Source organism: Rhipicephalus sanguineus, chromosome 10 (assembly GCF_013339695.2).
Source record: "Rhipicephalus sanguineus isolate Rsan-2018 chromosome 10, BIME_Rsan_1.4, whole genome shotgun sequence".
Classification (NCBI taxonomy): Eukaryota; Metazoa; Arthropoda; class Arachnida; order Ixodida; family Ixodidae; genus Rhipicephalus; species Rhipicephalus sanguineus.
The window spans coordinates 78,895,439-78,919,860 of NC_051185.1; the positions used below are offsets into that span (position 1 = coordinate 78,895,439).

A 24,422-nucleotide genomic window follows, 5' to 3' on the forward strand; every position below is an offset into this window, starting at 1 on the left:
CCCAACACGACCTAGATTCTCCGCGGCTTCGTATATCGTACAGTGCGGCGCAGAAGATGCTCGGGAAACGGGTGTTTTACGCCTCGCCTGCCACGGCGGTCGGTCGCTGGGAAGATAGAAATAGGCTTGCGGATGGGGGGCATTCACTGACGACCACTCCTACCGCCTCTCTCAGTTGCGTTCTTTACAAAAAGCGCGGTGATCGGACGTGGCTTACTTCTTGTTCTTGCGTGGAAAGCGCACACTTGAATGTGCTCCGTTTGAACCGTTGTGTGTGGTCTACGCAACAAGTGGAGAAGACTCCGTTGCTTACCCGACCGTATAGAACAACTGTGGCTGGATGCTTCATTCGCGCTCCACTGATTATCATAGTCTTACGAAACCTTGCGCATTGTTTGGACATGTTTACTTATAGGACCCACTGTGCGCAGTGGTTCAGGGGCTCCTGGTGGCATTACGCTTCTGCGCACAAGGTCGTGGGTACGATTCCCCGCCATAGCAGCCACATTGTAATCAGAGCGTAATGTAGAAGCACTATCGTATACTTCGAGAGAGAGAGAGAGAGAAAGAGAGAGCAGAAAGGCGGGCCGGTGCAAATGTTCTGCACATTTAGCCTCGTAAACGTAAATTACCGTTTACTTCAGAATATAGTTTAATACTATTGTTTAGTATTCGAAATAAAATTCATAGAGGATAACGAAAGTCACAAGATGGCGCCTGATATTTTACAATGAATAAATCGGCCTGGGATCTTTAGGACACGTAAGAGACTGTAGGTAGATCAAAACTGGAAGTCGGGACGTCGCTGGGTTTGGGATCTGAAGGAGCCACCAACCAGGAACGGACTACATTCTTTTCAAGCTTGTTTATGTGCCTTATATGCCCCTTTGACATCTTGCAGGCGTAGCGAAAGTATTGCAAAAGTACTTGTACTAATTAATAGCCCTTTTTTTCTTACATACGCACTCACACACAGTAATAGGTCGTTTAAAGGGTCCTAATTGGTATTCAACTATTCGCCCTCCCATCATATACCCAATAGGGATTGCCTTTTTGTATAAATAATAAAAAATGCAGTTGCTCGTTCACGCCGGTGCCTCATCCTCCGACGTTATGCGCACTTTCCCACGGATTTACCGCAAGTGGACGCTCTATCTCATCCCTTTATTTTTTCGTTTTTTTTTTCTTTTGCTGCTTTACGCCGGCGCACGTGCGTAGCGGTGGGCAATGTGTGCACATCTCGATGACCGAGCGTTGCACTCAGCTGTGTTGACGAGCGCAAACTCAACATTTACTCATGCGAGACGAGTTTTTTCTTCGCCTTCAGAATCTCGCACATTCGAAAGGCTTGAATCGATAGTCACGCATTAGCGACATTTCTTTTGTTTTTCTGCCACTGGAGAAACAGAAAGCTGCCTGTATAGCCATCACATAGACCAAGAGCAGGGAGCGATGGCGTGGGGTCCGCCCGAATCTATACATGTCGTGCTTTAATTGCTGCGAACGGAATTCCGCTCCTCCGATTTGGCAATGACACATTTGCACGAGATGGGAAGCAAATACCGATTTAGTATCGTGCTTGGATAGTAGCTAATATACCCTGGTGGCTAGTTGCGTACGCTAAGGGTGTAGCCACGATTTTATTTCGGAAGGTGTCATTAACCCCTCCCCCCCTCTTTTGCCCTCCCCTTATGCGTCCGCATATTTATGCAGTACGTACTTGTATGCATACCAACTGCAAAAGCTTCAAAGAAGGGGGGGGGGATTTAACTCCCTCAACCTCCACTATGACTGCGTGACTGCCGCTGTAGTGCGTACCTTAGTCTGTGGTTGGTTTTTCATATACGGAGTGCCGCATCCTAGCCGTTGTTTGAAAATGCGTTAATAAAGGCAGCCTAACATAAAGAAAATGACAACAAACACGCGGAAACCCTTTTGGGAGTTTTCTGACGGTACGTAAAACGTTGTTTTTCAAAGGAACCATTCGCACAGTTACGTTTGACAACTCTGCGAGCGTGTTCGCGTGACTGTCTCCCGATTCATTTGTTGTTCTTTCGCTGTATCTTACATTTTAATTTTAATTAAGCCCCGAGATTTCACGTGCGAGGCCCCACCGTATATGTAGGTTGCCATGCCTTGTTAGTGGACTTGCGGATAAACCTTTTCACCTCCTGGGGCTCTTTACACATGCACCCCGACCTAGGTATACGCCCATATTGCATTTAACCTGTATTGAATGACCTACTGAGGTAGCTAGTAGGTGGTCCCGCTGTTCAGCTCGAGGTGCGGATCCGTTACCAGCCACGGCACTTCGATAGGGGCGAAATGCACGAAGACCCTTGTACTTAGATTTAGGCGCACGTCAGAGAACCGAAGCTGGTCAAAAATAATCTGGAGCCCCCGGCTACGGCGTGCCTTATAATCATATCATAGTATATCGCGTGTAAAACCCCTATGACGAAAGAAAAGAAACTAGCCCCTATCTACACGTGACTGCCCTTGCCTGGAATCGAACCTGCATCCTGAAGCTTAGCAGCGCGACTCGATAACCGCCAAGCCTTCATGTTCGGCTATATATATGGTGTCGCGTATATAAAAGTGTTTCACGTAACTAGAACCAGCGTCTACCACGGTGGTCTAGCCGGTTACAGTGCTCAACTGCTGACTCGAAGGTTGCGGGAATCGAATCCCGGCCGAGGCAGGCGCGTTTTCGATGGAGGCGAAAATGCTTGAGACTCCTGTACTTAGATGTAGGTGCACGTTAAAGAAACACCAGGTGGTCGAAATTGCCGGAACCCTTCACTACGCCGTCCATCAGATCTGTCGTGGTTTTGGGGACGTTAAACCCCAACAATTATTGTTATAACAAGCGCCAGCGATTTAAAGAAAAAGTGGTTATCAAAACTGAATGAAACCAGTGATATGTGGTTTGCCGTCATGTGGCGATCGTTAGGGTATTCTTATAATGCGCTTTAAATCAGTTAACTATGATCCACCATGCAAAATTTTCGGCATGGCTGAAAGCGCTACCGTACAGTAGCTCATGAGCGCAAGTCACGTGGGTTTATTTCATATTTTGCGGACTTCGTTTAAAACGCCGGGGAAAACCACCAGGCAGCACGTACCTTGCCTAAAAAAATTGGACCGGTCGTTTTTGAATGCCCATCTACAACGTAACGGAATGTACGTTGGCGTAAAGTGAATATTAAACAAAAAGTGCATAATTGATCTTAGTTAACAAACTAATGAAGCGCACTATAAAATAAGCCTGAACGAGTGCCACATGACGGCAAACCATATGTCCTTGGTTTGCTTCAGTAACGGTTAACCACTTCTTTTTCCTTTAAAGCCTTGTTTCTTGTTATGTGAAACACCCTGCGCATAAAAAGCGAAAGGCCTGTGTGATTGTAATGGAGTTGCAGAACCAGCACGTTTCTACGCTAATGGCAGGCACTGAACTCACTGGCTCTAAGTGCGATAAGTACAAACACATGTTTATTCCGGGTTCGGATATTTGCGAAAAAAAAAAAACATATCGGTTTCAATCCAAGGACATCAGTTTGCGTTCATGACCAAACGCTGACGAAAGCAATCGACTGCTTTGCTTTTCTGTCGACAGCAGCGCGTACTTGCCATTATCAATAAAATAATAATAATAAAAAAACAATATGTGCGGAAGAGACGGACTAGCGTGATGGGACACATTTGCATACACCTCGAGCTGCAAATTAACGCGTATAGAGTATTCGCCAAAAATGTGAACCGTGTAGGCGTTGGTGGTGTATCCACGACAGCTCACGCGATGTTGTGTGACGCGCCGCTCTTTTCAATGGTACCCATATGCCACGAGCGCTGTCTATGCAAACGGTGCAAGAGGATACGACAGAGTGCGAACAAAATAATAGCTAGTTGCTTGCGACACTCTCCCACCGTGCACATGGTGGGGCTCATTTCAGAGAGGTGCTTTACCTCTCCACCTCGACGCATTACGCCTTGAACGCCGTCAGTGGTGCTCTTCTTTATGTTCCAGTGCTTCTGTGACGTAGTCGAATGTAGTTGCGCTATATGGCTAATGCCTTCGTTACCGCAAGCACTCGCGGCGCAAAAACCAGCGACACCTAATTAGGTCAAGCGGAGCCGATCCATTAAGGGCCGGCCGACGTGGCGTGATGTGGGGAAAAGCGTGCGGCACGAAATAACCGGCGCTGAGAGCGAAGAAAGGGCTTCGCTGAGAAACAAAGCTAACAAATAAATATTTCGGACTAGTTCGTGCGGTTCGGTTAGGTGAAGTTAGCGTACCGCTTTTGCTTCCATCGTTGTGCTTGAGAGAAGGAGAGTAAGCTCTTTGTTTTAGCACAGAGAATTCGGACGTTTTGACGTAGGCGCCTACATGTCATTCTATATAGGGAAAGATTTAGATCCGAAATGCCCCACTGTTTGAGGGGGAGGGGGTGAGGAAAGAAATAAATAAAATAAGAGTAAAAGAAAATACACGCTTGTGGTACCCGCAGGCGAGATACTCGATGTAACGGTTGTGGTCTAGGACAATCTTGAGTTTAACAAGGACGTTAATGCCTTGAAGAAGGCAAAGCCTTTGTGCAGTGCACACCTGAACTTTTCCCCGTCGAGCAAGTTTCATGACAAAGCAAGTTTCAGGAGAAGTTTCTCACGAACTTTTATGACGAACGAAGTAGCCACTTAGGATGGCAGGTTACTAGGAGTCACTGCGACTCATCTTCCTATGAGCGCGTGGAGTGGCGTAGGCCTTCAATGAAAAAAAATAAAACAGAAAGAAAAACCCGCGTCTTTCTACATCTACAACTACAGCGTCCATATTACAACGGCACCCCAAGATGGTCATATTCTCGTTTACAGTTCGATCTTCGCACGCCATGATAGTGCTGTTCGTGACAGGCTTGCGGGAGCTACCTGAAGTTCTCGTTGTGCCTGCCGCAATGCACCCTTTTTAATTGATAGTTGGTGTTTGTGCTGTCTGGTTCCCTTCTGTCCCTGTCTACGCGCCCCAAATTCTTTAAAGCTGCATGCCTACCGCCATTTCTTAAAGTCAAAAGCCATAAGTGTCTCTCTGCGCGGTCCCTTGAGCGAAATACGGCTCGTGAATGAAGTCGTACGAAAACCCACGTGACCTACGTCGATCACTAGCGACACGATGCGGTGACGTCACCACGTGCCGTCATCACGATGGAAGTGCTACAAAAACACACGTTCACGAAGACGCAATGCGGTGACGTCACCATGTGCCGTCATAACGACGTCATTGGATGATGTCATATGATGACATAATCATGTGATGTCATCAGTTGACACTTTTCACATCGTCGCTTGGTCAAAGGCTGGCCGGTCGCGGAGGCAGTCTCAACACCAAGTGAGCTGAAGAAAACTTCAGCGACGTGGGAAGGGGGGTGAGGGTGACGACGCAATTCACTGAAAACGTTCTCCTCCTCAACGGGAATTTTTTGTAGCGTGAGCTACACTGGCCTAGCGGAGCCAGTTTCGCGTGGCTCCTCAAGAGCCGTGCTGCGCATGCGCGAGCATCAGTGATGTCACACAGCTGGCGCATCGGAGCCGGGTGGGAAGCAATAAACCACACTCTCGTTGCGCATGTAGCATTGTGTGATGACTGGTTGTTATTTTACTCTTCTGCCCCGCTATATCACGTAGGTTAACGCGATTCCTTGCCCGATATGACGCCTGTATACAGTGTTTTTGCAAATGAGTTTCAAGCACCAACGTTGCTGTGTGGTAGAATACTCGAATGCCACGCGGAGGGCCCGGGTTCAAACCCCATTCGATCCTGGGTATTTTTTTCTCATTTTATATTTTTATGTCTAACGGTTGCTTTTCCACGTATATCGGTTATGACGGCGACGGCGACGCCGCTCAACGCAGAAACGGGTGCCTAAGAGTTGCGCTCTCAGACATGAGAATATAAAGCTCAGTACACGACAGGAGCGCCTGCGCACGCATCAAGTGAGATAGATGACAAAGGCTTATCATAAATTGCGCTCAATCAAGTGAAACTCACTCACCCGCAAGCACACCGACGTTTGGCTAACACAATCTGTGCTTTTCTTTTTTATGTAAAAAGCCTCCAAAAGCTGGCGTACCACGGTGTCTCAGCTGCTCCGTTCGGTGCCCCTTTCAGCAATATCTAATCAACAAGTCAGAATGCACTCAGAGCACAGTCAGTCGGCACATTGCGCCTAATTGCAGATACCCATCTAGGTAATCACAGATTAGACAAGAACTTTCACTCGAACCACTTATAATACTAGTCACGGCGTCGCTATTTTATCACTGTTCAACAAACTCATCCACGCCAGTACGATGCCATATGTACGCAATAATGTCACTCATTGAACTTCACGCAGGCTGTCTAACAAATTTAGCTTAAGGCTCATGCACGGTGATACTGACGCATTCAACTTAACGGCCCTTCCATGAGCTAGTCGTTTGTGAAATGGACTTCCACATGGCCCTGCATCAGAGCGAGACTACGTAAAATATTTCTACAATCTTAAACGATATTTATCCACCAAAATCTGATGTTTTGGGTTTAGTACTTTCGTCAATTTCCATGCCTATACTACTGCTACCAATGTATCTGTCTTCTTTTTCGTTTTTCTGTTTTCTTTTTTCTTTATTTGTCTACATATCTTTTCATTACGGGAAGGCGAAGTTTTGTCAGTTGTTTTTATTTTCCGCAGCACTGTTGCCGTTGCGTCAGTTGCTTTAATATTTTTTCGTTTACTTTCGTATACTATACCTTGCCTTTATAGTATATTTCGTTGTACTGATGAGTTCATTTGCATATTGCGCACTAATCGATGTCTTACTTTGTTGAGGTGTCATTTTATATTTATCTTTATGTATTTACTGCACTGCCCCTTATGGAAGCCTCCACGCGGGGTCAGTAAGGTGCTGATAAATAAATAATAAATAAATAAATAAATAAATAAATAAATAAATAAATAAATAAATCTTCACTTTCTTACAGTGGAATATCAGAGAACGAGCCGTATTCAAAACTTTGCTGTGATAATTTCGGCAGTGTTGGCAGGTGTCGGTGTGCATGTCCTGTTCAGGAATCGCGACTTGAGCGAGTTTGTTGCTTAGCTGGTTCGTCATGAAAGCCGCACAAGCGTGACTCAGAGCAAGAAACGCGTCTCTGATGACTGAAGAAACAAAAAAAAAAAATGTTCATTGGCCTCGCCCGTTCACTAATTCTGTTGCCTTGATGCAATGCGCTGCTTGTAGAATCTTACGCCGTTGTTTACTTGCGCAACCAACCATAGTACCTCTTTCTTTGCTTGCCTTGCAGGAATGAAGTGGCAATGTGTGCTGTCGTTCAGAATTCGCAAGAAATCGTACCTTACCGGCCCAGACGTAACAGCCTTCTGTTACAACACTAAAGGTGAGCTTCTAGCACTGGCGTATAGATGGCTCGCACTGACGTTACTGAAAGCGCCCTGTTGGAGAACCAGCATGGGTGGACGCGACGTTTCCGATGTCACAATAATGTTTTCACAACATCACATGTAGGTTCTTTCATTATTCACGCACACAGACGTTACTGCCGAGTTGTTTTCACATAGACGCAACTTGTTTGTCATCAAAGCCGCCATCGTGGAGTCCCAGTTCCTTTGAGAAGCGGCGTCCATGACGTCACGTGCAAGCCATCTATACCGGGGGGGGGGGGGGGGGGGGCGATGAGAGGGGTTTGATTTTTTCAATTTGCATGAGTGTATATGCACGCACACATACAAACGCATGTCCGAACATATATGTACTATGCTTAAATCCCCCCCCCCCCAAAAAAAATAAAGCAAAAAGAAAACACATTTTTGGCTTCGTCCATGGCTTCTAGCAATACGAACTGCGCAGTACTGTGTCGCAGCACCTGCCTTACTTTCTCATACGCAATTTTTGTTTGAATCCTGTTAGGCACAAATAAAAAGGAGCGTTAGCTGCGCCGTCGTGGCTACGGCCATGCTTAAGTGCGCAGATATACTCGATAAAATGGACTAAGGACGACCGCCGCCATAGCTAAATTAGCAAAGCATCGGACGCGTTATTCGAAGGTTGTAGGTTCGATCCTCGCCGCCGGCAAGTTGCCTTCTGGTCCACGGCAGTTTCTTCACATTTATATCATAATTACTACGAATAGCGCCCCCTATACTTTCCTTGCCCTGATTGTCTTCTGATTCTCTTTAAGGTAGTGTCGGACATGGACACACATGAAAATATTGACACACAGGGGCGCTATCATCACCCTGTGTGTACATTCTTCCTGTCTTTTATTTGCGATATAAAACAACCTACTCAAGATATGTTAGCACAAGCCCGCATCGCATTCCTCGACCGTTTCTTTGGCATCTTGATTCGTGGCAGTTTGCCTAACTAAAAAAATGGCTGCGTATCTGCGTATTCGCTGCAAATGTCGTCGAAAGACGATAGAGGAGGCGCTGCGTGAGATGTGGACGCCATCTGGCAATACGCCGGAAAGCCGGTGGCAGCACCATATTGTCGGCAGAGGGCTTTTTCATGCCTAGCGTCGCATTTTCAGCGCTGCCTAAGAAACACTAGGGCTTTAGAATTATGTATATGTGTATTTTCATGTAAAGGAATACACCACCTAATACTTACGTATTGATGTTGCACCTCAGATATGCGTAACATTTGCTTTTTGACCGACAATGATCACAAGTATGAACGGCGGCACTAGTTCAAGATGGCTGGGCGTTCAGGAAGTGCTTAAACTTTGGCCGGGTGGCTGAATCGGGTGACGGACATGGAAACAGAAAGACAGACAGACAGGCAGACCAAAATTTCTGCGTTTAAGTTCCCCTAGAAAGACTATCGCCTTTAAAAACCAGAGGGTTGTCACCAGACGTACGCGCACCTGCCTACAAGCGCCTCAGCCGGGATGCACGGCTTGCCGGCGTAATGTGCACTGTTCGCTCTGATTTGGAAGGTGGGTGTGTTTGCTGATAAAATACGGAACCTTCGATGAAAATTGAACGTTGTTGGTTGCATCAAAGCGCGGCGTTTGTCGGTCTGTAGTTTATATTTGACCTTCGCTCCATGAAGATGGTTCACGCGTACAGCTTACGAACACGGCTATTCGCTGGGAGTACGGATAGTAACGGTACCGTTGTGAAAACTGAGTCGAAGGAAAGCGCAGACACAAAACGAACGCTGCTGGCTAAGCACAGCAAACACGCGAGTGCAAGTAGTGATGAAAAGTCAGCCTCATTCATAGCCTCATTTATAGAGTCATACACTTTTCTCACGCGCTCTGTGTTTGTATAACAGAATATGACATAAGGGCCCCCTTCACAACTCCTACGCGAGTTACGGGGCCCTGCCTTTATAACATAACTGATGTGTCATCTTCACGTGAATAATAAAGTTTTTTGATTGGTTGATTGATATATATGCAAAGTCTACCGCACTACCAGGGAAGTTTAAGAAAAATGCTCGAGTAGAAGCTTTCGCAACGTCTCAGCTGAAAATGTGAGGACAGCATTTTCCCATACTTTGCCTATAAAACGTAGCCTATCCAGTGATGCCCGATTAGAGATTTTGTTCCGCAAACGTCGATTCCTAGTTAATTAGAACATTAGAGATCACTTTTCCCGACGAAAATAACGTATCCAAATGAGTATAGGTAACGTCGCCTCTAATAAAATTTGCCAAAACATTGACAGTTCTTCAGGAAACCACGAACACAGAGAGGCACGTTGAGCAGTGCCTGTCTGGAAGAATTCACCGCGTCAAACTCACAGGGCGAGGGAATCGCTACTCATTCTTGGCTGTGCAGGCTAACGCTTTATCGCACCAATGGTAGGATGGCGGAAGTCTGGCTTCACTTTCGGGACATGATTTCCACTCAAGCATTTATTTTTTAAACGTCCATGCTCATTTCCGTTATAAGGGTGGCATCGATCCTCATGCCATTTGTCCCTCTCCCACTAAGCCTTTAACTGATTATTCGTCTTCTGACTCGCAGAAGAAGCAGAAACGAAGGTATATCATTAAAGAGGCAAAGCAACGTTAGTTGCGTAGTCATACGAAAGGGCGCTAGTCCGGGACTACGAAGACGATTAACCGGGCGCTGCCGTTTCCCCACCGGACACGTGCGGTGTTATATACAGATAAGTACTTGTCGTAATGACAACTGATCCAGAGATGGAGCTAATTCGACCCGAGGGGGGCAGGAATATGAAGGTATAACATCGTTTCTAGTTCTATCCTTTTGATTTGTGGTACCACCTCTTGATGGTAGGTGGGCCCATCAGCCGAATGGAGCGACGCACTGCGCATGCGCGCGTCGCCGCTGCCCAACGCTGGGGATCTTCCGCTGTCTCTTTACTTACCGCGCCCAACCAACGTAGCTTTGAGAGCGGTCACAACGGAGTCGACGTCGCTGGGACATCACATTTTTCAACAGTACATACCCTCTACCACATGGTATGGGGGTGGGCACCTAACCTACTATTCGCCAACGACCGGATCAAGCTTCGAGTGCTGTGGGTACCAGCTGACGCGCTCAAGCCTTGAAGACCCACAACTGGCGAACAGGGCCAATGTGTCGGCTCACACCCGGGATATCCTTGACATTGACCCTGTCGTCGGCTTTCTTTGATAAAGTTGATTCCTCCCTACCGCTAAACCAACCCTGACATTTTTTTAAAAATAACACAGTGCCACCTGGGGTGTTTGCTGTTCCTGGCATTATCGTTATTTCACGTATTTCCACATTGTGCTGAAAGCACAGATTTATCATGATGACGGCCGACATTTCGATCGAATCGATAATCAAGCCGCTAGAACAGACGCCTTGCGGCTGCAGTATATCTCAAAGATGAAGCACGAATCAGGTGCACTTGTTTTCGAAACTCGCATTTGGGGGGCTGTACTCGCAGATAGCTCAAACACCATGGAGGAGACAACGGTGCAGTTCAAAGACATTAGCACGGTGACAATTTTACTACTATGGCTTCCAGCGGGAAGGCTGAATGGTTGGTGCGTCCGTATCTGATTTTGTGGCGTGCCACGCGGTTATAATGAGGCTTCATTGCTATACATGAAGTTGCTGCTCGGGGGCGCGTTTTTGGATGTTGAGACTGAGACGTCACAGCGGTACGTTCTTCCCACATTGCTGCGGTGATGTGCTCTGTGATGTCGTAGTCTTAAGCGATGTTGGTATGCCGCCTTATTAGACGGTATAGCTTTTTCCATCGACTTCCCAAGTCACTGCCTACACCCTAAGCGGTCGTCCTGTCTTTCTTCGTTCCTTTTCGTGCCTTGTCTAATTTGCGCTGCTTCCCACGTAAACATGAACTATCACCAACTCGCCCAATTTGCAACTTTACTGGACACCCTAAGAAAGTGAACGCTCAGAATTGCGTGGACGTCATATCCGGAGATGTCGGAGAGGACCAGTGGTGCATAGCGAATAAATCCAACCAAGAACACCCGGAACATCTGCTGTGTGGGATGTAAGGACAGGGCTCTAATATTTTCTTCAAAAAGTTGGAGGATTTCTCGCGCAATTAACATTTGATGTCCAAGAGAGAATCTACATCAATGGGAACACACTCAATGGAGAATGACTCCTCTCCAACAACATGACTTCTCTGTTATGATCATAGGTAGGCAGACTCACTCATGAGTTGACTCACTCAGACTCACTCAGACTCAGATCGAGCCGTGAGCCTGAGTCGGAGTGAGTCCAAGCGAGCAATATTTAGGTGAGTTTGAGTCCGAGTGAGTCCGGTTGAGAAAATGTTCAGTGAGTCTGAGTCCGAGTGAGTCCGAATGAAGAAACTTTTGGTGAGTCTGAGTGAGTCCTAAAGGCAAAATGTATTTCTTGAGTGAGTCTGAGTGAGCTTCAAATTTTTTGCCGACCTATGGTTATGGTATCCCTAAAATGACAATGTCTACGAGCTAAGTAGCTTCACCGACACTAGCCTTAATTTCACATCTTTGGTGTTCGCGCAACCGCCCCTCGACCATTCCTTAGCACTCATCTTCTATGGCGCTCGCCTTAACGCTGATTGCCAAAGAAGTTCGGTCTCTTGCGAGTCGGGGCCACCCGTATCCGAGGCCTTCCATTCCATGTCGGCCATCGCCTACGCCTAAACATCTGATCTTCGTCCTCACCAACGCTAGTAAATTCAGTGCAAAAAAAAAAAAACGTAAGAAATAAAGCTTTCGTCGGAACGCGAAACAAACAAAAGAAAAAAAAAACAATCAGAGCCGCAGGTACACCGGGGGAAAGGGAGAGGAGCGAAACCAGCGTCGGAGGGAAGCGGAACGAATGACACCACATGCAGAACACGTGGTACACAAAAGGTATAGCAATCCCCAGAAAAAGGGTGATAGAAAAGGATAGTCGAAAAAAGAAACAAACGAAAAAATCTGCAGCGTTACGTATACACCGATGCATAAAGCAAATCACCCAAGCGCGTGATGCATTGCCTGCGGTTGGCCGGACGCACCTTTGGGAAAGGGTGAAGAAGAAGGAGGGGGAGAGAGGGAGGGTCGGACAGTGATAGCGCGTGTGGAGAGGAGCACTTAGTGGAAGAAGGTAGCAGCAGCCTATTTAACGATTTTGTCTTCGTGTACACGCTCGGGCTAGCGGTAGCTGGAAGGGGCGGTGACCATGTGTGTGCCGTCCACTACACGGATGGCGAGGGTGGTGCCATGAAACGGGACGGGACGGCACGGGACACTGGGTTACGCGGTGAGAAACCGACGCCGCGCCCCACCGGACACCGCGTGCCGCCGCACCGCTACGGACCACGTATATCGTTCTGCTATCTGTGAGCGTTTCGCTTGTCCCGTGATCGTTCGTCCCCTTTGCTGGTGATGTGACAGATCGGAGAGGAAGATTTTGGAGAACAGCTCTACAATAGTCATGCTGATGTCATGAATAGCTGTGGTGAATAGGCATGATGTCGCGAACAGTCATGGTATAATAGTCATGGTGAAGAGTGCGCGCGCCAAACTCGACGAGGTTCGTCGAGAGACGGTCGTCGCGCGCCGCCCGGCGCTGTTGGCTCGGCGTTTGGAGAATCGCGTTGAGGTGAGCTGTGAAGGTTGGATGGTGCACTACGCACAGCCTATCGCTGATGTTTCTCGAGGCAAGGCATTGTGAAAAAAAAAGTTTGCGTTAACTCTACACTTTACCGCAGAACACCGGAGTGTGGCGGTTCGTATGCTGTGCTTGCGTTGATGGTCGCAGCGCAAACTTTAGACGAAAACACCTCAACAGGGGAAAAAACAAACAAACAAAAAACATGTAGACTAGACTAGCGATCGCCATGTCTACGTTTTCTATATTGCGATTACCTGTGTTTATTAACTCTGCACTGCGACTGTTAACTCAAGTTCCAGAAACTGAGCAGCCCGTTCCGCTGTACTGGATTTCACGGTTTACACGTTTGCGTTTGTTGAACTTTTTTATTCGAATATGAACGCAGGTGCTGCATTGAAATTTTCTTACTTCTCTTGTCATGCACTAAGAAAACATTCGTGCCATTAGAGTATAATACCATGGAAGCCACTTAATATATCTCATTGCACAGCAGCGCGAGAAAGGACGAAAAAAAGATTTCTTGCCCCCATCTGTTGCGCAGTCTCTGCATGTTTCTTGGCTTTTTCCCGTACATTCGCCTGTTCTTAGGAATAATGCTTCAGCTGATAGTCACCGCTTGTTTGTGTTATTTTCCCATCTTTAGTGTTTCGTTCTTTTATTTATTTATTTTTTTTTTGCACTGTTCTGCAGCGAACCATTACCAACTGGTCCAGCTTACGACCCTTCTACAATATCTCATTAATTGATCCTCATAGAAATCTTTTGTGTAAATCTGTAACAAATCTTTACGCTTGAATGACACTGCGATGTGGTAAAATGATAAAAGTTTAAATTTACTCGTGTTTTGTCAAGCTTAATTAAACCTAAAATTAGCAACGTAACTTAATGGCACTAATGCCCATTTAAATTATTTCATCCGAAACATTACCCTCCGGTGGTAAGGGCAGTCGTGCGAGATTTTAGGAATCGCAACACTCTAAAGCTATCTGTTACACGACTGTTATTTGAAATGTAGCACGTACGTTAAACTACAAGTAAAAGATACGTATTTACGGTCAGGACACGGACACTGGTCGTGCAAAAAATGCAAGAAAAATAGAAATAAGATAGTAAGAACCAGGTTTTCGCAACGAAACGGGTTGCACGTTTCAGCGCATAAGATAGTTTGGATGACAGGATGACAGCTGCGGCAGACGCTGACGTAGCTAAACGTCTCGCATCCTGAAGAAGTCTGTAACAGGGCGAAAATAAAACAGATTACGTTGCGTTACGTCCACTGATAACAAGACGCATATTTTATACGTGTCAGGTAATGTCGCTGAATTAACTTTTTTTTTCTGCAGGCTTTAACGGAAGTACATTAAAATGTGTCAGCGTTTTATGATGAGCACGTTCCATATGTTCGCTGCACGTGCACAGTGACCTTTTGTTCGTATTGGTGCGCTGAAGTGTACTACATATGAGAGTTACTGCTGGTTTTTGTTATTTTTTCTTACTCGGTTGCTAAACCGGTAACATATTTCGCTGCTAAGCTCGAAGACGCTGGTTAGATTCGCGGCCATGGTGGACACATTCTTTTTTTGGAAAGTCTACCCTTCGATGAAGGTGAATGCCAACACGTCACAAGCTGTGTATTCGCCATATTTAGTGTTTGTATTACCGTACAACTTGTGAACCGTAAGCTGGATAGAGGTAAACATTGCAGGAATTTAATGTTGTCACCTGTGTGGCACGATACGAAAGGGCTTCAACGCTGGCGTCCGTCGTGCCATTAATAATAGTAATTGTTGGGGTTTCACGTTTCAAAATCACGATATGATTATGAGGGACGCCGCAGTGGAGGGCTCCGGAAATTTCGACCACCTGGGGTTCTTTAACGTGCACCTTAATATAAGCACACGGGCCTCTAGCATTTTGCCTCCATCGAAATGTGGCCGCCGCGGCCGGGATTCGATCCCGCTACCTTCGGGTCAACAGTGTAGCACCATGACCACTAGACCACCGCGGCGGGTAAGCCGTCGCGCCATTGCCGTTGTACTATCGTCGTGACAGCCGTCGCCGCAGAGATGTTTGCGTCACAAACAAGTTTGTGCCACACACATGTTCGTGTCGGAAGCACTTTTTGTATCACATCGAGGTTTTATGCCTGACACGCGTTGTGTGTCACACACGCGTGATGCATCCCACACACGTTTGTGTAACACGCGTTTTATCACACACAGGTTTGTGTCGCACACACGTTCATGTCATACACGTGATCCACGCAATCGCTTGCCTTACAAAAACATATTCATCCGTGTATTAAGCTGAGCAGAGCCACAATTGATCCTCAATAGCAATACATGAAGAATCCTTCACACAGCATCCATTCTCGCAGCGCATGGGATCTGAATAATTGTTTTATTTTTGTCAATTTCTCATTTTCAACGCAATAGCAGGTGCCAATAGAAGTTGCCACGTGTGATGGCATTTCGGGAGGACTTGTAACTCAACAGCATGTTTCTTATTCTGTTTTTGCGGAAGCATATCATCCAGCTAGCCTCGTTTGATAAGTGTATAATGTGTACGTGCGAATAAAAAGATTATTTCTCCTGATGTTCACTTAGAGTAATAATGACACATAAAGTTAACCTTAGGGGAGCGGCGATTACGTTTCGTTATCCTATCCGAGTTCTTATATGGTAATTATTACCTTTATGTTAGTGTTAGTAGTATTACCAGCTTAGTGCGTTTGTATGCGTTTAATGGAACACTACACTTATTATGCGACGTTGTGGCCAAGCGAATCTCCTAATGGGAAAAACGTGAGCACGAGCACTCGGGAACTTTGACCTTGCGTGCTTACTCGTCTCTGCGTATCCTGTAATGAATGAGCCTTCCGCCAAAGGCGTCATTCATTTTCCTGCAGACATTCTGATTGCACTAGATTAGACTTCTCAAATGTCAGCACATGTAAGATTTCCTTTGCCGGGATATCAGCGTCAGCAGCGCTACGAAACTATAATGACCGAAAGGTGATAACGATCTCCCAGGATGATAGCGTCCAGGGCTGCGCAACGTTCCGCACAACTGCGGTTCCACAGAACCCCTTCCTTCTGCACAGCTCCGGGTGACTACGAAGGGAAACGAAATGAACTGATAAGGTAATTGCGCGCGCATGCGCAGCACATGACCCAATTAACGACTTCGGGCGGGTGTCCTAATTGTTCGTTACGGAGCTTGCTTGGAGCTGTCTTGCTTTTATTATTTACCTCGCCTTGTATGTAGATCGCGAGTGTCATTTATTCCACGGCGCCTGGCAAAATACCGCTGGGTCAGGGGCTCCACCCTTTTCGACGAACCGAATCATTCGTTTAACAAGTATTCGGCGATGACATTAGGCGTCTCACGCGTGACCTCGGTTGCTAGGAGATAGAGGGGAGGGGAGTACATTGTACGACATACGGTTTCGACACACACACACACACACACACACACACACACACACACACACACACACACACACACACACACACACACACACACACACACACACACACACACACACACACACACACACACACACACACACACACAATATATATATATATATATATATATATATATATATATACAAGTAAACATACAAGCACACACACACGCGCGCGCGCGCGTAGCGTAGCACGTACGGTGTCGCGCTGCTAAGCTCGAGTGCGCGGGTTCGAATTTCGACCACGACGCCGGTCGGACCTCGCATACAAAACACCAGCGAACAGTCGTATCGTAGGCTGCCGATCGTACACACTCCGGCCAAGCGGAGGCTTTCACCAGCTCTAAGTACACGGACAAAGCTGGGTTGCAGCTTTAGTGTATATGTTGCCCCTTTGGTATGCTGGAGGCGCTGCTAAAGCCAGTCAAAATGCTGACACGTAGTTTATACTCCTTAGTTGTATAAACCCTGGCTTCATTTCACCACAGTAACTTTTCTATGCTTCCCCACAGTACGGTACTGTACCGCGGTGAAGCCATTATAAAGGTACATGGAAGGAAAACGGGAGAGAGAGGAAAGGCGGGGATGGTGACCAGTTTAGCATAAACGGTATGCTATCCTACACTGGGGAAAGGGATGGGATAAATTGAAAGAGTAAAAATAAATTGAAAGAGTGAAAAAATTCACAGCATATCCACGGAGTGAATGATGATGAGTGGGCGAAGCTGCGGAGGTTCATCGGTAAACCGTGAATCTTCCGTGAATTCTGCCCAGTACATCATCACCGACGTGAGATCGGGCGCGTTTATACTAAAGGTTCGATGAGTTATGACGACTTGCAGCTCACTTTAATTTTACATGTACGCTGTGAATTTTCATTGTTTAGAAAACCATTGCTTTAGAAAACATCTGGCGTCTTTCGTTAAGCAGCTGGCGTCTTTTCGTTTTGCTTTAGAAACATCTGGCGTTCTTCCGTTTTGCTTTTACAAAACATCCGGCGTCTTTCGTTGGTTTATTTCATCAATCAACGGCGTTTTGAACAAAATTTTGATTGTTTAATCACGCACAGGAGAAATCTCACCAGGCACTACCTTGGAGGTAAAGAATAGCTGCTAATGGGAATGAGAGACAGAAGAAGTCGGCTTTTAGCTACCGCTGCGAATTTTTTATTGTTCAACAACGCGCAGGAAAAATCTCCCACCGGCACCACCTTGGAGGTCAAAGCGTAAGACTGGTTACGCACTACGACTACGACTACGAGGGACGAACGGGTGCCGCCTTAAGGAGCTTCGCCCCTAAAAACATGGCTGATCCCTCCTTCATAGGAATCGGTATAACACGAAAGTGAAACACGTCTACACAGAAGTAGTGCTTATTGTGTAATGATATATGAGAGCTTGTACAACGTCTATTCGTGTTTGGCAGCTATAGCACCGTTTGACGTGGATGCACCCATGTTGAGAGCATGTCTTTATCGCGACGACTAACGCCCATGATCATGATTAAACCGTTGTGGTAGCTGACGGTGTGAACATATATTTGGACACAGCGAATCGTGAATCCCGCGTAAGGATGATATCAACAAGCTCATAATCAACACTGGTACCCGCTATGCACTTCTTCAAAGCGTCGTCAATTAAGGAGAGAAACGGCACGGTGTGCGCTTTCTAGTAATGGGTAGCCGACGCCTGTGCTCATGCATACATAACACACACTGCGCTTCAGCAACACGGGAGGTAGAGGTTCGTAGCCTGAGCCGCAAAACGCGTGCGTCCCGCTGGTTTCTGTCTCGCAGGCGCTGCTCTCGCTCCACCAAGGCACGACATTCGCCCGTCGAAATCGCGTCCTTTCTTCAACGCATATTGCAGCAGTTTTGTTAGTCGGTGCTCTCGCAACTGAAGTAGTCGGCGGAGGGGAAATCCCGTTGGTGCACGTGGAAGCTGCACTACTCCGATGAGCCGACGCACGCTAACACGAAGCCAAAGGCAAAGAACGTAACTGCGTCAAGGGTGCCTCGGCGACGCCAGCGCGGCCACTCTACCTCTCTGGTATTGAGACGCTTTAACCATGACCTCAGATATAGCGTGAAATCTCGGAGTAAGCGCTAGTAAGTGTCGATCGTGAGGCATTACTTCTTTTCACCTCTCACAGACGGTGGCACTACCCCGCTCCGCCTAGCTCCGCCCGCCGCGAAAGAGAATGTGTGAAAGATATAAAGCGCGTTCGCGCCGTGCCTAGCATCTCCCGAGATGGCTTAGTGGCTAGGGCGTCGGGCGCTTGCCGTCGCGGCTGCAACGTCGTGGGTTCGATTCCCAGCGCGGTATCTTTCCCTTGGTTTTTTTCTTTCTCACCCGTTGGTGTCCATTTTATCAACGTCATATCCGTGACGGATGTACTTGGTGGACCCCGGCATAGAACACTTTCGTGTTAAAAAAGAGAGAGAGGGGGTGAGCGCACACGCAACGTCACAATCTGGCAGCCTTGTGCTGTATACGACATCACTATCGCTCTACAGCCGCTCGTGCAAGTATGTTGTCCTTAAAGATTTTAACAAGGTTATTGCTAACAATACAGCCTTGTGCAGTCCATCAGACATATTCAGGCTGCATTTCCGACAAAGCACCAAAAATAGTTCATGTTGCAGTCTTTGTGCAATGCAGTGAAAGCTTACAACCTGACCGTATCTTTCACGAAGGATGGATCTTGCGGCAGAACAGTGTTGTAGACTTCTGCTGCGCAATAAATGAACAGGAAATGAAAAAAAATCATAGCATATCCACGGATTGAATGATGATGAGTGGGCGAAGCTGCGGAGGTTCATCGGTAAACCGTGAATCTTCCGTGAATTCTGCCCAGTACATCATCACCGACGTGAGATCGGGCGCGTTTATACTAAAGGTTCGATGAGTTATGACGACTTGCAGCTCACTTTAATTTTACATGTACGCTGTGAATTTTCATTGTTTAGAAAACCATTGCTTTAGAAAACATCTGGCGTCTTTCGTTAAGCAGCTGGCGTCTTTTCGTTTTGCTTTAGAAACATCTGGCGTTCTTTCGTTTTGCTTTTAGAAAACATCTGGCGTCTTTCGTTGGTTTATTTCATCAATCAACGGCGTTTTGAACAAAATTTTTATTGTTTATTAAGCACGGGAGAAATCTCACCAGGCACTACCTTGGAGGTAAACAACGGCTGCTAATGGGAATGAGAGACAGAAGAAGTCTGCTTTTAGCTAACACTTACACTTCTACTTCTACTAACGTTTCCTACTGGAACATGCCAATGGCTGCTAATGGGGAATGAGAGACAGAAGAATTCGGCTTTTAGTTAACGCGCACGCTGCCAATTTTTTATTGTTCAACAACGCACAGGAAAAACCTCCCACCGGCACCACCTTGGAGGTCAAGATCTGGTACTAGCGTTACGACTGGTTACGCACTACTACGAGGGACGAACGGGTGCCGCCTTAAAGGGACACTAAAGGCAAATAACAATTTATGTCAGAGTGAAAGCCCAATGTATGACAACTTCTAAAACGGCAATATTATCAACAGCAGTGCCCTACTTACCGAGAAATTAAGCTAAATGTATCACATGATGAGCGCCACGAGTGGGACATTTTCGAAGTGATCCCGATGACGTAGGGAAGTCGGCCTACAATAAATCACTAGTAATCAAACTAGCAGCAGTAAAAAAAGAACATTCCGAGCATCAAAATACGTAATAAAATGCTGTTTGTTCGTTTCCGCTTGATTCATGGAAAACAAAACCTCCGTGGCGTTGCCATGGGTAACGGCGCGCGTGGTTCAAAGGTTCCGTTTTCGCCGAACTGTGCCTCGCCCGTCTCAGTGGTAGTTTCGGGATCTCGTACTGCCGTGCGTGTTTTGCGCGCTCGTGAAAGTCGCTCTGACAGAAAGTTCGACAAAATGCCGCATGCGTGTGATATTGCCGGATGCCCGAATGGTGCACAACGCCAGTGCTGCAGCAAGGAAACCGGTGTGTCTTTTCACTGGGTGCCGCGGAATGAACCCTTACGCTCGAAGTGGCTTAGTGTCATGCCATTGCGCCAGTGTGCTAAACAGTCTGCGTGTGTGCTCGCTGCACTTTCGTACTGAGGTTTACGAGACCAACCGCAACTTGGTGACGGCTTTCAATGTGCCCATCCGAGCAAGTCTTTGCCGCAGCGCCCCCGTTGTTGCTACTGTGGGTCCCGCTACTTTCGCTCGGCTGCTACTAGTGTCGGCGGCCGCGCAGTAAAAGCGGGCAACGTTGGGCACGGCAGCAGTGACGTATGAGAGTCGTATTTTCAGGCGGGAGATTTGAAGCGCGCTAACGCGATGCGGACCACTAAAAACGTGATTTTATTTCAAAATAAGCACTTCATTGGCACAAAAGCAGCGCTACGAGGTTTCTGGACCGCTATTTCAGCAATCAACGTCGACTTAATATTTGCCTTTAGTGTCCCTTTAAGGAGCTTCGCCCCTAAAATAGCTTCCGTTCACGCGTGACTGACTGCAAATGATTTACGGTGTTGATGCGCCCGTGTTCTAGCAGGTAATGCAGATAAACACTATTCTCTTATACCTGCTATATAGTCTATTACATTCTCTAGTCTATTGCTCTTCGTAAAGTTTAACGACTTATGATTAGCTTTGTATACACTGAATGATTAAATATGAGTGTGGTTAACTCACAGTAGTAGGTGTGTTGCTATGGCGTGATGCCTCTGGGCACAAGATCGCTTGTTGGATCCTCGTCGCGGCGAGCCCATTCTTACGGCCTGGCTAGCATACCAAGGCTCATGAATGGAAATTGCATCAAACGGTAGGTGATCATCAGCTACATACTCGGCACAACCAACATCGGAGGACATGATCCTTGTACCTTGGTCCACGGTTACGTGCATGTAGAAGGCCACGAAAGCCCTGTTTTGCTACTTGAAAAGACAACCGGGCTTCAGGAGAGCTTGTGAGCTACCAGCGCGAGCTGGTGTTTTGTGTGTTCACACCAAGGAGGTTGAACAAAATTGGTTCACACCAGCTGTTCATTTCTTCTTGTTTCTTACTCTTGTTCTTTCTTCTCTATCCTATCTATCATTCCCCCTTTCCCCCTACCTCACGTGTAGGGTAGCCAACCGAGCCAGTGCTTTGTTAATCTTCCTCCCTTTCGCCTTCGTTTCTCCCTCTCCCTCTCACCAACATATTTACGCAGAACTTAAATCACCATAAATGCGGTAGTCACTTCCGTTATCTATTTCATTCAAGAAATATCTTTGTAATAAGGAGCAGTTAAGGACCTTGTAACAAAAGGAGAAACAGATAGGCCCCTTTGTGTCTTTGCTCAGTGCAGGGTAGCAAACCAGACGTGACTCTCTGATAGGCTAGTAGGTAGTATACATACTTCACGCAGTAGCGCAAAGAACCACATGTACAGCTAAAGAGCGAAACTGGACACAACACTAACAAACAACTCAGTGGTTAATGCACGTGATAACATGTGTGTACACAGCGATCAGGATGACAAAAATTTCTAAACCACATCGTTAAAGAAAGAAGTGTTTTGTTTGCCGAGTGTTTGCTTAGATTTTGTAAACTCTTGACAGTTTCTTTGGTTGTTTCCGTTGATTTGAACATCCATTGTTCATCGTTCTCTAACACAAATACTCCTTGTCTCTCTATTTCACAGAAAGATAGCACCGGCGCCCAAAGAGGCAGTGCTGAGCCATGTCCTGACTCCGGGACGTCGGAGTCGAACCCGGTGCCTTCTTGCTGGGCTTCATCGTAGGCCATGGTTTGCCACAAGAGGCTGCTGCTGCTTCTCTCACTGGGAGCGGCTCTGTTCCTCGTCGTAGTTCAGCTGGCTCCGGACCTGGGCTTGCCAGCTGTCCGGGCACCGCCTGTGTCCTCCGTGAACTCCCTGCTCGCCAAAGTCAGCACCAGCGACACACTGCGAGAACACCATGATGTCGAAGGTACACTATGATACACCGTACCGAATAGGACGATGTATGCGATCCCTTTCTTGGCTCTTTGGCATGCATGTTCAGTGCGAAAAGGTTAGTTGGTTGGTTGGGTCCTAGAGGAATGGTCCGATCCACCATAGGGGAGCGATCATTACTCGCATGGCAGTAGAAATTGTAAAGAAGAAAAAAAAAGAAAACGCTAAAAAGATAATTTTTAGACAAGCGAAATTATTACTGGTGATCTTGGTTCTTTTATTGAACGTTAAATCGCTGTTGACTAATGTGTAGCGAAATAAAAATGTAAACGAACAAACAAATAAATAAATAAATAAATAAATAAATAAATAAATAAATAAATAAATAAATAAATAAATAAATAAATAATAAATAAGTAAATAAATAAATAAATAAATAAATAAATAAATAAATAAATAAATGTTAATGTTTCAATGTTTCGTCGCAGTGTATTTGATTTATTCTTACGAATACTTTCTCAAATTATTTACCCTTTCCACGTATTAATAATTAGTGTACTTTCATAGCGAGTCTCTTGTCATTTTTTTAACTATTCGTTTGAATGTTTTCATATTGCTCCGAGGCTGAATTCACAAAGCTCCTTCGTAAGTGCGTCTTTGCATTGGTCAGCCGGTTTCACTAATTATATGTCCTGCGTCAAATATTTTGTTATGAAAATTTTTAGCGTAAGTCGTTTTTTGTTAATACGGGCCCAAGTGTATTGCGGCAGCGGGCCTCCTAAGTGGCCAACCTTCCATTAGGACAAAACGTAATAACGAACTACATTAATAGTTTTTTTATAGTTTACAGTGATTCTGCTGCCGGGTTGTGCATTGCATGGATGCGGAATAACGATAGCAGTGTTCTTATGCAAACGACTTCATTTCTGTAAGAATTCAATCACTGGCCTGCTCACGGTAACTTCCTGCAGTCGTTGTCGTCTTCCATTCTGTCTTAGATAATCAACCTGAACAAAGTCGTCCAGTCTCACATTCCAGTGGTCGCGAACAGTTCATCACCTTGTTTCTCGGCTATCTCTACCTCTTGCATAGGGGAGCGCGGATTTGGTTAGGAAGATAGACCACACGACAGAAAAGACGATTCTCCTCGTATTGGTCATTGGTGCACTTTCATAGAGAGTCGCTTGTCATTCTGCTAACTCTTCATTTAAGTGTTCCCGAGCTGCGCCCACCAGGACGCACTGTGCTCGGAGCTTCGCGCGGACCTCGACACGTTCGAGGACCTGCAGAGGATGTTCCCGTCGTGTGGTCTTTCTTCCTAACCAAATCCGCGCTCCCCAATGCAAGATGTCAAACCAACTAGCCTAACAACTGACCATTTTGTATCTCTACTTCCGAGCTCCAGCTATGATCGCTGAGAGTACGCGCAAAACGCTGATTGAATTCGAACGCAGCACAATTTATACAGTAACACATACGGTGCACTAAACATTATCATTCCTTAAAGAAATTCTTCGTGAATGCATGTCTCATATCTTAATGCACAGAATGCAGCACAACTTATACAGTCACACATACGGCGCACTAAACATTATCATTCCTTAAAGAAATTCTTCGTGAATACATGTCTCATATCTCAATGCACAGACTGGGAACTAGGTAATACTTAAGTTATTACAGAACTGAAAGTCATGCATGTTTGTCTTGGCTCTTTTTCTAGCAACTTAAACAGCGCATAAACACGGAACACAGTGACGCACGCATAAACACAGTGACGCAGATTCGGACAGTGCTGACTCTCAACTTAATACTTAGTATACAAATCTACAAAATGCAGAAACTAAAGTGAGTGCTCACATGTGCGGAAAGAACTGTTCTTTGTGGATGCGTGC

At 46.3% G+C, this 24,422-nt stretch overlaps 1 protein-coding gene across 1 annotated transcript in view; it reads left to right on the forward strand.

Moving 5' to 3' along the window:
* LOC119372154 (carbohydrate sulfotransferase 1-like) overlaps positions 1-24,422 on the forward strand; it is a 68,655-nt gene that overhangs the window by 39,510 nt on the left and 4,723 nt on the right. Inside the window, exons 2-3 of the mRNA XM_037642615.2 lie at positions 7,343-7,435; positions 22,279-22,564. Coding sequence (XP_037498543.1) covers positions 22,381-22,564 — 184 coding nt within the window. The 5' untranslated portion in view covers positions 7,343-7,435; positions 22,279-22,380. The remainder of the gene's footprint in view (positions 1-7,342; positions 7,436-22,278; positions 22,565-24,422) is intronic.